The sequence below is a fragment of the Trachurus trachurus genome (genome assembly GCF_905171665.1).
Source record: "Trachurus trachurus genome assembly, chromosome: 16".
Classification (NCBI taxonomy): domain Eukaryota; kingdom Metazoa; phylum Chordata; class Actinopteri; order Carangiformes; family Carangidae; genus Trachurus; species Trachurus trachurus.
Genome location: NC_139902.1, coordinates 16167634 through 16183212, shown reverse-complemented (window position 1 = coordinate 16183212; position 15579 = coordinate 16167634). Strand labels below are relative to the sequence as shown.

The window sequence follows — 15579 nt, the reverse complement described above, 5'->3', positions numbered from 1 at the left end:
AGATGTTGATTTTACAGAAACATCAAATATATCTGATCTAGGGCTGAACAGTGAAAGAAGTATTTCAGCCACCTCAAATGAGTGCAATATAGGCCACATTAAAATGCATACATGGCTTTAACTGCCTGCCCCAATTATACATAAAGTTAAAGGTGATGCAGTTGTCCTATAATCAAATACACATAGTAAATGAAAACCATATGCTCAAACAAGCAACAACAATATTCACTGGAATGACATCAGCCTCTTGTTATGCCCAGGCTCAAGCACAGTCTTGTCAGATGTTTCCCACAATCCTAAGCGTTGCGCTTACTGATTTCCCAAGTCAGTGTTTATTCCTATGAGAAAAAAAGTTCATGCTATAACCAGATCCAAATTACCGTAAGCAAAATATCAAATTCCAGAGAACACATTTCTGTCCAATTAAGCTTTCTCACCATTTTCTGGTAAGATGGTAAAAAACAAACAAACTGACGCACACAGATGACACTTCCTACGAAAATACAATGACACTGTACAATGAAACTCTGACAAAGACAAGCTTTGGCATTCACACAGCAGCACAGATTTGGGGCTGTGAGACGTCAGTCCCAGAGTGATGCTTATGTGGAGCTGTGGCTGTGACCGTCTGTAGTGGCAAAAAAGTGATTATTCTCCAAACTGGGTCAAATACAAGCAGGAGATTTTCTGCTGCTACGCAGGAATAGACCAGCCAACATGTGCATGTTAAAATGGTATTTCTTATTAGGGGTTATCACGGTAGGGAGATCTAATCTGGTCCCCGATCAGACTGAAGATTGGGTGTGCGGCTTTGCCGTGCTGGAGGTCAGGGCCTCAGGCTCCTGATGGACTGCTATTGATTTGGGGGAACGTGGCGATACAGTTGCAGTCGCTCAGCATTGATTTTCTACAAGTGCAGTAGTGGAGAGCAGGCAGAATGAGAGAGCCGGACCAGGGGGAGCTGCCAGGTTATCTTCTCAAATATCCGGAAGTTATTTTTTTTCTTTCTTTTTTTTCTCTGTGCCACTGACCTTCCCTGAGTCAAAGAAATATATCTATTTAGACAGCTTTAGATAGCTTGTTTCAGCAGCTTCAGCTTCTGTGCGTATCCTACCGTATACTTAACCAGTAATAATCTCCAGCTCAGCACTGTCAATAACCAACACAGTCAGACATTTAGTTTTCTAGTAGAATCTAACATTTCACACTGAAGCTAGAAATACAAAAGTCTGTTATTAAACATTTGTTGACTGAGAACCTTATTACAAATCCCTAAACCAACAACTTTCCAAAGCAAACCACAGTAATTTTAGATCTGTGAAAAACTTTTCCGCACCTTTGCAGCAGCCAATATTTTCATTCATTTAATTACGGGGTGATCATTAACTTGCAGAGACTTGGAAATTGCTGGGTAATCCATCACAGTAAGTGTTGACAGCTGTAACTTACAAATTGGCTGCAAGATAGCATTGTGATTTAGAGCAATACTGTGAAAGAAATCTAGATAGTGATAAATGTGCAAAACATGCACTGTTGAATTGAATATTGTTTATAGCTCTTGACTCTGAAAGCAGCTTAATTAAGTAAAAAGATGATCCTCACTGTGATTGATTACCTCTCTCAAGCAACTATAATGTCAAAACTAAAGTGAAACAAACAAATTAACTGTAAGGTAAAAAAAAAAATCCATTCATAAATCTTAAAAAAAAAAAAACCTCTGATGTGCTTTGGGAAGCGGTCAGCAGTAATGAAAAGTAGAGCCGTAATTTGTAAGAAATCTGCTAAGACATGCAGAAACACAAACTCCTCTTAGCATAATTAGAATGCATAGACTGCTCAGGGCTTATTATATTTATTGTACATTTACTCAAAGGGTTTTATATATTTATTTTATTCTGTATGAATTTTAATTAGGACTTCAAACACTTGAGCTCCGGTCGGCCAAAGCAGGGCTTCCCTTTGATCAGGCGTCACTCTCCCATATTTTTTTTTCTCCTCAGTTTCTTCCCTTTGGGCAACTTCCCTCTAATTGGCTCAGCGTCGCTCATCTTGTCTGTCGTCGGTAGGGCTGTCGCTCTGTCTGTCAGCACAGATGAAAGGATATGAGCCATGCAGAGGCTCCCGGGTGCAGGATGCCCTTTTGAAGAGTTTCAGGGTTGGACAGTAAACATTAACGCATGCTCTCTACCATGAAAGTTGCTGTCAAGTGATGTTTTGAGAAACTAACATATTCTCCATGAACTGTGTGACCTGCAGGAATCTGTGTTGCTTTCTTTGGAAAGCGGCTCATTTTTTGCACAAGAGATGACTCAGACATTCACTGGAACACGATTCCACTTTGGCTCTTTCTTGTGCTTCTTGAGGGCTCCCTGTTTTCATGTTTTCTGAGGGGGAAAAAAAGTGTTCAGATCAAGCCTTTGTGCTGTTTAAAGCACTTTTTCACTCACTACCTAACCCCTCCCGTCCTTTATTCCTCCCTGGGCTCTCTCTGTCTCTGTGCTGTGTGTTAATGTAGTGAAGTGGCCCGTCGGTCAATGAGCTTGTATTAACACCTGACTCCAAGCCCTAGCTTCTGTTTGTTCCTCTATGTGGGGTCCCCTGGGCCCTCCCCCAGGCAGAGGCAACATATCCCATGATCAATAACAACATCCTAGAAGGTCGCTAGAGGAGGAGGAGAGTGGGGAAGAGAGGGAGCACTCTTTTTACATACTCTTGTATGTTTTCACAGTACACCATCTTCTTCATCCACCGTCTACTCTTGCTTTTATCTCTCAGTCCTGTCAACAGACAGGGAGCATAGGCCATCAGTCGATATGTCAGCCTTTTTTTATTGGCTCTTCTTCTCAGTCACTTCAGGGATATTTCAACAGGGACTATGGATCTTTCCCGATTTTTTAGGTTTGCCAATATTCTGTTAAAGCTCGCAGTGTGCGCTAAATTCTCCCATGCATTAGCTTCCTCTCCTTCTCTACACTCTCGCTTCTCTGCTTCGATCCTCCACTCACTCTCACTCTCAGTCCTGCACGCTGGCTCACACTCTCACTCTAAATGTTGGATAGTGCAGGAGTGCATTTAGGAATCATCTGTGGTCTACTCGCCCTGGATCAGCTTCAAACACAATATTATCAACCACTGTGTTTTGTACAATTTGTGACCTTGTATCGACTCCTCTTCACTTCTCATGCCTCTCTCTCTCTGCCCTCTCTTTTTCTCCCCCTCCCTTTCGCTCTCCAGGCTCTGGCCATGGCCGAGGTGAACGGTCCAGGCCCCCAGGTGGCAGAGCCGCAGATAGCCATGTTCTGTGGCCGGCAGCTCCTTCACATGAACCTACAGACCGGGCAGTGGGAGCCAGATCCTCAGGGCCGACAGGGCTGCTTCAAAGAGCCCAGCGAAATCTTGTCCTACTGTCAGGAGGTAAGATCCCCCGAACCTCACCAGGGAAATATACATACACCTCAGCAGCTGTAATGAACACCAGTCTGGATCAATACTTCTAGCAGCAGCGTTAACAAAATCAGAAACTTAATGACCAAGTAGTTTGAAAAGAATGTAGCATGAAATGAACAAAACATCAGATTTCATACTCTTTTTCTCTAATTTGATTTGTCCAACATCTGCCCTATCAAATCTATATATTTAACTATATATAGTAGAGAGATGGTGGCCTGTTGAAATATTACACTATTTCATTTGCACCACCATCCACTTATCCCCCTCTTGTCACCTGATATGTGTTCTCTTTAACATCTACTGTAAGGTAATAAGTCATACACATACTCCTCCTTCAGATATATTTATTTCCAGTCCAAGCTTAAAGTGCAACCAAGCACCACCTGGAGGCCAAAGTACAGATAGCTTCTACAGAGAGCCCCAGCAATAACCCTGAATGGACTGTAATGAGATTAGCTGGCACATTATGCATCTGTGATGGCTTTTACACAAAAACCATCCCTCTTTTTTTTTCCCTTTGACATTTGTGAAGAAAGCATTTTATTGTGCATTCAGACTCTGGGTCGGCTACAGTTCACTATTATCTCACTATCCAGCCTCATAATGAGCTTGTGCTTAATGTTACTGGCCTGGACTTAGTAGTCGGATGTGAAATTCAAAATAGTGAAAGACCATGCCATGTATAAATTGGCTCCATATAGTTAGAGAATCTGTTGCATGACTCTTTCCCTTGTTAGTCCTCTCCCCTGCTGACTGTGCTCTCCGTCCTGTTTTTCCTTGATCCTGCTACCAATCCAAATCAATCCCCAAAACCTCTTCTTCTAACCACTTCCTCCCCTTTCGACTGCTCCTCTTGTCTTCGGCCCCCCTGTTCTGCCCATCCATCTATCTGTTTCTCTGTCTCTATCGTCTCTGCATGAACCCGTACATCCAGATGTACCCAGCGCTTCCGATCTCCCATATAGAGGAATCAAAAAGACCTGTCACCATCCATGCCTGGTGTAAGAAAGGCTGGGGCTTCTGCCAGACACATCCCTTCATTGTCCTGCCCTACCGCTGTCTAGGTAAGAACAACGCACCTCACTCACTCACAAGAACAAGACAAGACAGGAGATGTTTGTAACATGGGTCGCTTCCAACTTCTTCTATCATCATCCAATCATCTTGATTTTGCACAGTTTCTGTTTGTGTTGCAGAGATAACACCTACTATACATCATTTAATAGCAGATACATATAACATATATTAAATAAATTTGAAAGACTTTCAAGAGAGTGACAACCAAGGCCGGTCTTCCTGCATAGCTCTAGAATTACACTGTGAGCTTCAGTTGCGATGGAAAGATATAACAAACACAAAGAAGCATCCTTTACATTTCTACATACACTGTGCGCTTGAGGTCGTGTCAACTGTTTTGACAGTGGAAACAGAAGGGAAACCTTGGGTATAGAGCTAGATGCTAACCTGGGACATTGCAGTCATTTATCTCTAACCATTAGACACCTTCTCTGGAATAGTTCCATATTAGGGAAATACCCTTATTTACCTTTTTTGTATTGCGGTTAAGACGTGAAAAATTATACTACTCTCCACTGCCTGGCAGTTAAATAGGAAGCTACAGGGAGTAGGTGTTTATCTTAGTTTACCGCAAATACTAACAGCTAGCCTAACTGTCCAAGGTTAAGAAAACAACAACATTTAATAAAGTGAGAGAAATAAAAATAACACAGCATGGTCTTGTTGTGTTTTAAAGGGACTGGTGAAATATCAAAACCAAGCAGCTACAGAACACCTATTGCATAAATCAACAAGCATGATTTAAGGTTTTCTTTCCAGCACTTGGCCTTACGTTAACTCTTGCCATTGTGCATCTCATGCCGGGCTTTGTAGTTGTGCTATTAAATGAGGTTATTAGTTTTGATACACACAAAGCACCATGTTCAGCTGCGGAGGGGCCATACCTGCTGAAAGCCACTAGGGGGGGGAGATCAGCTAGCAATAGATGAGTGAATGAATGAATGAATGAGTAATAAACAGTGAATCATGAAATACTTTGATGTGTACCCTACGCACGACACAGTGGAACTGGCTCCAGCTTGTTTAGTTTCTACTGAACAGCCTGTTGTTTGGGTGAAAACGTTGGTTTATACTTGAGCCCCATGGAACAGCAGGCAGTAGTAGTGCTGTATGAGGAATATGTTTTGACTGACTATTAAACACATCTTCTCTGCTTTACTGTATAAACAAAGTAGTAATCTGCATTCCTGCTCTTTGTCATATGTTTATTCATTTTAGGCAAAGAGCAGTTTTACTTTCTGTCCTTGTCTTGCCACTGTAGCTGCAGTTTTTGTGGTCACAGTGCTCCCACTTAACACATTCATGCTCTGTCAGACCTAATTTGTGCATCCCATCCCCATCTAGCCGTTCTGCTCTGCTGCCATGCTTCTCTTTCATGTTGTGTTTGTATCATACAGCTTCTGTTCCTTCACATGCTCTTGTTTCCTTCCTTTTCTATTCTACATTCATGTTCAAATGAAGCACTAAAGACAAGATAAATTTAGTTTGATACTTGAAAATACTGACAATGAACTGCCTGGAATCAGCTCACACTGCCTGAATCCTTTTCATCTCTCTTCATCACGCTGCAGAGGGCGAGTATGTGAGCGAGGCCCTGCTGGTGCCTGACCGATGCCGCTTCCTCCACCAGGAGCAGATGGACGCTTGCGAGAGTTACATATACTGGCACAACATTGCCAAGGAGGTGAGAAGGCCGGGGAGAAAAATGGCTGAAAAGACAAGTTTTGAGTCAAAGGGCCAATTTTTCCACTGGTGCATAATTTAAATTCCATGTGCACTATGAACTTTCCATTGAGGTTTCCATTTGAAACCTCATGTGCAGCTAGCCCTAACACCAATGACTAGACTAGTGGGACACTGTGCATCATGTCATCATTTGTCAGACCGCCCACCTAATGTATCAGAGTAGGAAAGATGACAAAGAATTCAAGCTTTTGCACTCTTTTTCATTTCCTCCTGTTAGGTATTTTTGATCCAAGTCAACAAACACAGAAGTCTGTTTTCTTATATTTAGATATTACAGTATTCTGTGCTATGTTTAAGCTTGACACATGAATTTCAGACTCATTTTACATGATCGTACATTGTGGGTCTACCTCCCTCTTAGGAATGCACTGCAGACAATCTGGAGCTCCACAGCTACGGGATGCTGCTGCCATGTGGAGACCATTTCCGGGGGGTCGAGTACGTGTGCTGCCCAGGCCGAGGGAGTTCCAGCGGGAAAGGAGAGACAGATGAGAGGGACGTCCCCGCTGCTCCTCAGACATTCACAGTCCAGACTAGTGGAAAACTTAATTCTGTGTAAGACATTTATATATTCAGCTTGATGATCTAACGCTGTTAAAGGACGAGAAGAGGAGATGTCAGTAGTAACTGTTGCACTTTTCCACAGAACCAAAGTGACGGCCCCCACCCCAAGCCCCTCTCCTGATACAGATTTGGATGAGGCCGACATGGAGGAGGAGGATGATGAAGTGGTGGAAGAAGACGAGGAGGAAGAGGAAGAAGATGAGGAGGAGGAGGAAGAGGGCATAGACGAGGCGGAAGCAGAAGAGGAGGAAGAAGAGGAGGCGATGGCAAAAGACAGAGAAGAGTATGAATACCCTATTGACTCAGGCCCCTACCATACGTCAGACTACTTGGACTCATTCTTCTACAAGAAAAGCCATAAACCAACCACCTCAACACCTCTGATCAAAGGAGAAAGCTGTGAGTGTCACCTTTTTTTTTTTTTCGGTTTATCCTTTTCAGAAATCATCTGAAACCACGTTACAAGTTGTCAAATGCCTGCTGACAGAGCCGCTTACCTCACGACATGTGTGCGTGTCAGAAAGATCTGTTGCATATCACACATTTACACCCACAGCAGCAGAGAGGGCTCATTGTTCACTATGCACAGATAGAATATAATAGAGCAGCTGACCTATTTATATGTGAGGTTAAATAAAATAGCAAACTCAGAATGGTAAACTACGATGGTGGTCACTGTCTGTGTGCAAAGAGCCAGGGCCTGTTAATACGCTGGTGAGGGCTTGCTATGGGTCAAGTTTGTCATACTGTAGTGTTGTCATAGGTTTATATTTGCTGAAAGGGGTGATAAACTCTCACTGCATTCACATATTAATATTTACTTTTGCCCCAACCCTAACATTTGTTTCAATTAAAACAAGTGCAATTTATGCACTCAAACCAATTGTGTTTGCATTTAAAGTGACAAATGTAATCAATCAAAGCTAAATGGGATTAGTAACGTCAGTACTTTCACATTAATCTTGTTTTTCCAGCTCCACAACCTTTGTAAATAGATTAATCTTATGAGTTACACAATATGATGTGTGTTTCCTTGGTGCTTCTGCTGGGGTTAGAAAAAAACACACACACAAGAATTATTATCTTCCATCCACATTCTGTCCCGGACACAGCAGATGTTGTTTTCCACTGTTTCTTTCTTGAATTTCATCTCACTCTTCCAGCTTTCTTTCTCTCTCACTACTTTTCTCATTGCCCTCCCCCGGTCACATTCTGACTGGGACTGTCCCTTGATTTACATGGTATTTGCTCTCTGCCAATTCTTGCAGAATCCGCAACCTCTGTTCTCTGTCTTCCCTATCCAGTGACTACGCCCCGGCCCACAGATGGCGTGGATGTTTACTTCGAGAAGCCAGTGGACGATACCGAGCATGCCAACTTCCTGCGTGCCAAGACAGACCTGGAGGAGCGCAGGATGAAGCGCATCAATGAGGTGATTTTCACAGGGCTAAGAACAGGCTAATGGTGGTTGGCTGGCAGCTCCGACTTTTGACAGTCAATTCCCTAATCTGGGCAGAGACATGCTGTTGCATTGCTCAAAGTCCCTAACCTAATACTCAAAATGACAGGGGCACTGGCCTGTGCGTGTTTTACTTGCAGTGAGGGAACAAGATACATAAAAAACAACTACAACAAATTCTGCCTATGCTCCAAAAAAAGTGTCAAACTGTCTTGACATGAACAATATACACATTCTCACAAGAAATCAATCCCCTTATTAAATGAAATTAATGTATTACCTGGTAGTTAAGTTAATAGTATTACCTGGTATTTAAGTTATAAATTAACTATTAATGTACTTTCCATTGGCTGCAGAGGCAGAGTTTCATACATGATGGAAATTTAAAGTTTATCAAACTGCATATCTGCTTGTGTTTGCATGTATGCGGGTGTGTATCTTCGCTCACAATCTCACGACAGTTTCTGTACAACTTCAAGATTTTTCTTTCTGATTGGGGTTTTTGCTGTGGTAATTGCACACCACACATATGATGCCCCCCCCCCCCCCCCCCACCACCTTCAAACAGCTTTCTGCAGCACCATTTATTTACAGTTTTAATATTCTTTGAAAAGTGGCATTTAAGAATTGAACAAGGGGGTCGTCTGCATGTTATGTTTTTATTTTTCTGTCTATACAAACTATTCATACCATCCATTTGGTATAATTCTGTGTGACTGATTCTGTGTCTTTGTCTTTACCAGATCATGAAGGAATGGGCAGAAGCAGACAACCAGTCAAAGAATCTGCCAAAGTCAGAGCGACAGGCCCTGAATGAGGTAAGTGGGCTTTTGTCATCCCGCTTTATCGACTCCCATCTGTCATTTTAAATTCTCTAGTGGAGGAATTAACATTGTCCTTGTATCTACCTCCCTCCCATTTCCCCCTATCAGCACTTCCAGTCTGTACTGCAAACGCTGGAAGAGCAGGTCGCTGGAGAGAGGCAAAGGCTGGTGGAGACTCATCTCGCCAGAGTCGAGGCCATTCTCAACAACAACCGCCGTCTGGCTCTGGAGAACTACCTGACCGCTGTTCAGTCAGACCCCCCCCAGGTCAGAAGAGTGGGGGAAATATACATGAATGAAATGTGCAACAGCTGCACAGATGTCATGTAAATTCCTTCTTTGTAACAGACGGTAGCTTCAACTCATTTTTTCTACCTTTCCTTTCCAGCCCGAGCGGGTGCTGCAGGCCCTGAAGCGATACATGGCTGCAGAGCAGAAGGACCGCAGACACACACTCAGACACTACCAGCATATTGTGGCCGTTGACCCCCAGAAGGCTGAGCAGATGAAATTCCAGGTGTGTGTGCGCGTGTACTTTTCGCACGCATCTGTGCTTTTAGGATGCGAGGTTCCATTCTGCTGACCATAAAACACACATAACATTGTGTGCTGAGGAGTTAGTACGTGCTCCAGATAAGTTAATAAATGCTGAACTCACAGAGGTGGAACAGCTACCAATACTCTTTTCATTAAACTAAGATCAGAGCCTGTTTTGCTGACTTCAAAAAAGCAGCTTTAGACACATACCTCTGTAAAAAAAGTTTTTTTTTGGTCGATTCATTTTAGGAACCAATTCAGTGCTTCTCATTTCATGGCAAAACATTTTTGTATCTGCACTTTTGTGGTAAAACTTTACAAATATATGCATTTTTAAGGTGTACACACATCTCCATGTGATTGAGGAGAGGATGAACCAGAGTCTTGCACTGCTGTACAAGGATCCCACTTTGGCTGAGGAGCTGCACAGTGATATCCGTAAGCTGAACTGCTCTTACCTCATCATTGCATCAGTTTCACATTATCAGCATTGACAACTTAGATTTTTTTTTTGGTCTTCACGTGTCATTTATAGAGGAACTGGTCAAGGCCGAAAGAGGAGACATCAGCGAGCTCATGACCACCTCCTTCTCTGAGACTCGCACCACTGAGGAGCTTCTGCCGGCTGCGAGCGAAGAGGAAAAGGATGATGAAGAGGAAGAGGAGAGAGCCTTCCAGAACAGGCCTTATCCTCCCCGCATTGGTACATATCTGCTCTGTCACAGGCCCACAAATCCAACATCTTTAATTCTATCTTCACTGTGAAAGAGACACAAAAAACTCAATGTAAAAGCATCTCCGAGGTTTCTGTTGTTAATGATATACCCTCTCCTCTTTCTCTCTACAGAACCACAGTCCAATAAGAAAGGTAAGATGACGTATTATTAAAGCATACCCGTAATCTCACTCTATAAACTCAGTGTTTTGTATTTCTTACTTTTGCTCACAGCCACATGTGTTTTTGACTCTACCCTTAGTGTCTGCAGTGGATGAATATGACTACACCACATCTGAGAGAGGCCCTACTTATGAATATGAGGAAAAGGTAAGATGGTTATCATTCTGGCCAATCGAAAAAGACCCCAATCCCTCATCAGTGACCGCAGTGTGTGCTGTCTGTGTTTGTTTGAAAACTTTTGTTTTATCCTCTCCTTGCAGAACATCTCTGCAGAGCTCAAGCCGGTGGTCAACAAGTCTCCTGAAATTGCAAGAGACGAGCTGGTGAGGGTTGAGCACAAGCATCAAAATGCTCTTGTTAAAATTGTAAATTGAAATTAACATGAATTGATCCATGACCCTATCCCTATGTAATACACCACACATTTCTGTCCTTCCGCAGCAACCTGACGCTTTGGAGACGTTTAACCGTGGCGCCATGGTGGGGCTGCTGGTGGTGGCCGTGGCGATTGCCATGGTGATGGTAATCAGTCTGCTGCTAGTGCGTAGGAAGCCATATGGCACCATCAGCCATGGCATTGTAGAGGTACGACCCAAGCTTGGCCTTTAATTTAAACATAGAGCAATCTTAAATGATCGCTTCAAGGTGCTGACTACTCACTGCCAGAAGTGTTAGTGCCATCTGTGATGCCAGTTTATTGAAGCTTAGAAATAAGACAGGAAATAGGGTGAAACAGCTAGCATGGCCCTGTCCAAAGGTGAAAAAAACAGCTTGCCAATACGAGCAGTTTTCAGACATCGAGTGGAGGTTACTGCCCTAGATAAGAAGATGTCCGGCACATGAAGTGCTGTGGTTTTGCACGGGTTAAACAAACAAGAAACAGGGTGTTAAAAGTAAACTGCACTTAAATAGCACTTTTCTAGTCTTATCGACCAGTCAAAGCGCTTAACAGTTCAAACCACATTTACACACATATTCATGCAACGCCTCTACCATACACACTTCGACTTAGGCACTGATTGAATGGTCATCAGAGGCAATTTGTGGTTCAAGGACAGTTTGACACAGATACGAGGAGTCGGCTGGATAGTCATAGCTGTTTTTCCATGTTTATGCTAAGCTAGGCTAACCGGCTACTGATTCCAGTCATACTTACCATACACTTGAGAGAGTTATTACATCTAACTATTGTAAATGATCAAATATGCACACAGCTCCCTGCATGACAAACTTTCCCCACAATAGGCAGGTGACTGCTAAAGATGATTGTAGTGTATTTTTTGAAGATGATTTTGGCTGATCTTTCTCAAAGCTAAACCCATACATACATAAACACTTCATTGCCCTCTCAGTTGTTGGTGTAGTCCTTGCTCGTGAACCTGTCTTTGGTGTGTAATAATTTGAGTCTTGTGTTTCTCGCAGCAGGTCGACCCAATGCTGACACCAGAGGAACGACAGCTCAACAAAATGCAGAACCACGGCTATGAAAACCCTACCTACAAATTCTTTGAACAGATGAACTGAGGTACTGGGGCTGCCAGCAAGTCATGCCCGGCCACTTGTTTTATCCCCCTCCCCTCCTCCTCCTCCTCCAACACTCTTCGTTACGGTGGTGTCCCAGCTACACTCCTTTTTGATGGATTTAAGATGTGTTGCAAACTTAAAGTAACTGAATAAGTACGGGGTACATCCCAAACCCATTGTAAATGACCCACAGCATCATAACCAGAATGTGCATAATGAGATACAATAAAAACACACATCATCTACTTATTGGGTTAGAGTCCGAGGATTGTTCCTTTCATTAGCGCTGCCACAGCATTTCATAATCCGGAAACATTCACATTATAGACAGGAAACCCCATCCCAGTGGCATGACTTGATCTCTTGCTCCTCACTAGAAACTGAAGTTGAACGGTGCATAATGCTTTATAGTATTTATTTTTCAGTAGTAGTCTATTTGTTCAAACTGTACCACAGTTAGATATAGTGTATCTGTGTAGATGAGTGTGAGTGACAGCCTAGTTAAATTATGGTGTAATTCTGAATTTAAAACCCACTCAGAGATTAAAGGGCAATTACTGGGCTAATTGTCAAACTGACCTCACCTCCATGGGCTACTGTAACATTGAGCACCTCTAATATTAAGACATGAGCATTAAGCGAGGATGTTGGAGGTTTAACTTTGAGTGTGTGAGACATTTAGGCTTTAATTAAAAATGCAGGAGGCCAAAAAGAACACACTAGTCGATACAGAACTGTGTGCTGATGGTACAAAAAAATAAAATAAAACATCATGTTTTTTGACTTGTGAGGATCTGACCTCAATATTATTATTGATTATTTGGCAAAATATACCAAATATTCCATTTAGATAAGTTAGTCAGTGAATGATTTTTATTTCATTTGTACTGCTACCTAAAGAGCTGTAAAACAGAATAATAATCAGAAGTCCGTTATTTTAATGAAAGCATGACAACTTGGTGTATGACGCTGCTGTATTTATTTGTGTTGTTCCTGTCATTGCTTTTTGAAAAGTCGGAAATGTCACCGTTCAAAATGGACACTGTAAATATCGTAAGAAATACATACGACTAGATGTAGACATTTCTATGATTAATTTGCATTGATGTAATGGAATAATACATAACAATAGTACATTGTGCTGTTACGAGAAGGAGAAACACTTTCCTAACATGGCTGATTGAAAACGGACTGTTGTAAAAACCAGCACAAGACAACGACACAGTAACTTCTTTCTGAATGTATTTAAGGTAGACATTGAGATTCCATCTTATTTTCAGTACTGCATCATTCCCCTAGTAGACCTTAATAGGAATAGCGACACCAACCAACAGACATGCTACATGCCTGATGCCCCTCTCATCACTTCCTGTAGCAGCCTGTCCATTTTCACATTTGGCAGGTGTGTACCACAGCGGAGGACCTTAAAGTTTAGAGTATAGAGAGGTCACAGCTATCGTAATGTGAAGTGTCAGTGTGTGCAGTAAGTCCCAACAAACCACACTCAGGCATGGTAGTAGTGAAACTGACAGTATGTGTTTAAATCTGCCAGTTTGACCTGATCTTTGGGAATCAACAACATTGAATGCTGGATCTCCAAAGATGCTATGTTGAAATTATTCTCTTCATAAACAACTTTTCACTAAATGACTCATTGTAGTTTGTCATATTTATGATCAACATAGTACCCTGTATAGGTAAGTTAAAAAAAAAGGGACTGCCCCTTTTCTGAGGCTGATCGTTAACTTCTTAGTGTGTCAGTTTGATTTCCTTTAGCCACTTAATTCTATCAGACCATCTTGGTTAAGAAAGGTCACGTTGTGGGATGTTGCTTTTTGTTCATCAGTTTTTAACTATTCACTGTAGTAGAGATGATCCATACCAAAATCAGTTCATATTTTAGTCATTTCTTACCAGTGGACGTTTTCTTTAAAAACCTGCATTTTCCATTAAGAGGAAAAGTTGTTTACTTACAACTTGTGTTTCTTTCTTTCTTTCTTTCTTTCTTTCTTTCTTTCTTTCTTTCTTTTTGTAAAATTTGCTTTGAATTAAGCAAGAATCTGACTATCGATGTTTTGATTTAGCATTAATCTTGCGTTTCTCTCGTTAGGCAGGTTAATTGCAGGTCGCGGCTGTGTTATGACAGGTGAAGAGAAATCATAGCCCTTGTATAATTTGTACAGCTACGTTAGTGAATGAAAAAGTTGTATGTTCACAGTTTAAGTCAGTTGATCTAGTAATGATACTACTGAAACCATAGATGAGAATAAGCTTGCCTGTGTTTCCCAAACCACTGAAGGTTTCCTACCAGCATTTAGCAGACTTAGAATGGTGTATACTGTAGTTACTCAAATCACATTTGTACGTACGTCCTCTGTCGAATTCTAGACTTCTTTGTTGGTCTGTCCCCTTACTTCCCGACAAAATATAAACAATGTTATTGAGATTTTAATTGCTGCATTATTGCCTTTTACAATGCTGTGTTTTGGATGTAATTATTCTGTATTTTTTATTTGTATGTAATAATCAGTTGGAACAAGGGTCATGCTTTTCACCTGTAATGTAATTTTAGAAGCTTGTATGAGAAAACACTGATGAGTTTATAATGTGAAATGTGAAATATAGACAGACATACAGCCTCTGCCTAATTGACACGGAGTGGCACTAAGCACAAGTAGAACCAAATTACTCCATTTGTGTACAGGTTGCTAAATGTTAGATCTGTCTGTCCGATTTCAATTATACTGCATTGACTCTGCGGATGTTGATGGTATCACTGAGAGAGCTGTTCTTCATTTTCATTCAGACCCTTAACCAAAGACATGCTCCACAAATAAGCAGACAGATATTCTAATTTGGCAAAAAATGTTCTCTGTTGTGTAATTGTATTTGCAAGCAATCTGAGAAATTAAAACTGGTCAAGCTAATTAATAGTGTAATTAAAAAAAATAATGACCCATAAAATACTGTGTCTGTGCTTTGTGAGTTTTCCTTTTCATGTGCACTTTTTTTTCTGACACCTTGCAGAGGCAGCATGCAGGAGAGGTCCGCGATGTTGTTACCTTGTAATGGGTCCTATGATGTAAAAGCCACAATCAAAGGGGTGAAACTGTTTTGCTTACTCATTGGAAAATGGGGTTTTTCTTCTTCTTCTACTCAGTTGTACTTCTTTGGAAAAAGAAACCATAACTCTTAGAAAACATTTATTACTGCTAAATTGGAATACAAATCACAATTTTTTTTCATCACCAAATTCCCAGATAAGTTTACTCAGTGGACAGCAATGAGGATGATGAATTCAAGACACGCTCATTTGTGTACACCCTAACTATGACGTAACATAGTACTTTGGATAGTAAAAGTTTCTGTAAGATATAAATCTTAACCAACTGTGAGATAAGATTTTCTCTCCGTTCACAGAATGGAGTTTCAGTGACTCCTTAAACCAGCGTGTCTTTTCGGTGAAGCCAAGTTTGCAGCTTACTTCCTATGTCTGACCT

The 15579-nt window shown here is 41.6% G+C and overlaps 1 protein-coding gene across 2 annotated transcripts in view; it reads left to right on the top strand.

Moving 5' to 3' along the window:
• The window catches only part of aplp1 (amyloid beta (A4) precursor-like protein 1), a 32909-nt gene extending 17918 nt beyond the window's left edge, over nt 1-14991 (top strand). The window contains exons 2-17 of one of the 2 annotated variants that reach the window (XM_083990009.1): nt 3235-3414; nt 4385-4514; nt 6099-6211; nt 6635-6828; nt 6920-7236; nt 8142-8269; nt 9040-9114; nt 9229-9387; nt 9509-9637; nt 9996-10095; nt 10193-10360; nt 10505-10525; nt 10635-10702; nt 10816-10878; nt 10997-11140; nt 11981-14991. In XM_083990009.1, coding sequence (XP_083846135.1) covers nt 3235-3414; nt 4385-4514; nt 6099-6211; nt 6635-6828; nt 6920-7236; nt 8142-8269; nt 9040-9114; nt 9229-9387; nt 9509-9637; nt 9996-10095; nt 10193-10360; nt 10505-10525; nt 10635-10702; nt 10816-10878; nt 10997-11140; nt 11981-12079 — 2088 coding nt within the window. In that variant the 3' untranslated portion in view covers nt 12080-14991. Of the gene's footprint in view, nt 1-3234; nt 3415-4384; nt 4515-6098; nt 6212-6634; nt 6829-6919; nt 7237-8141; nt 8270-9039; nt 9115-9228; nt 9388-9508; nt 9638-9995; nt 10096-10192; nt 10361-10504; nt 10526-10634; nt 10703-10815; nt 10879-10996; nt 11141-11977 lie in introns of both variants that reach the window. The other variant, XM_083990008.1, reaches the window with a different exon arrangement.
• The last annotated feature ends 588 nt before the right edge of the window (nt 14992-15579 follow it).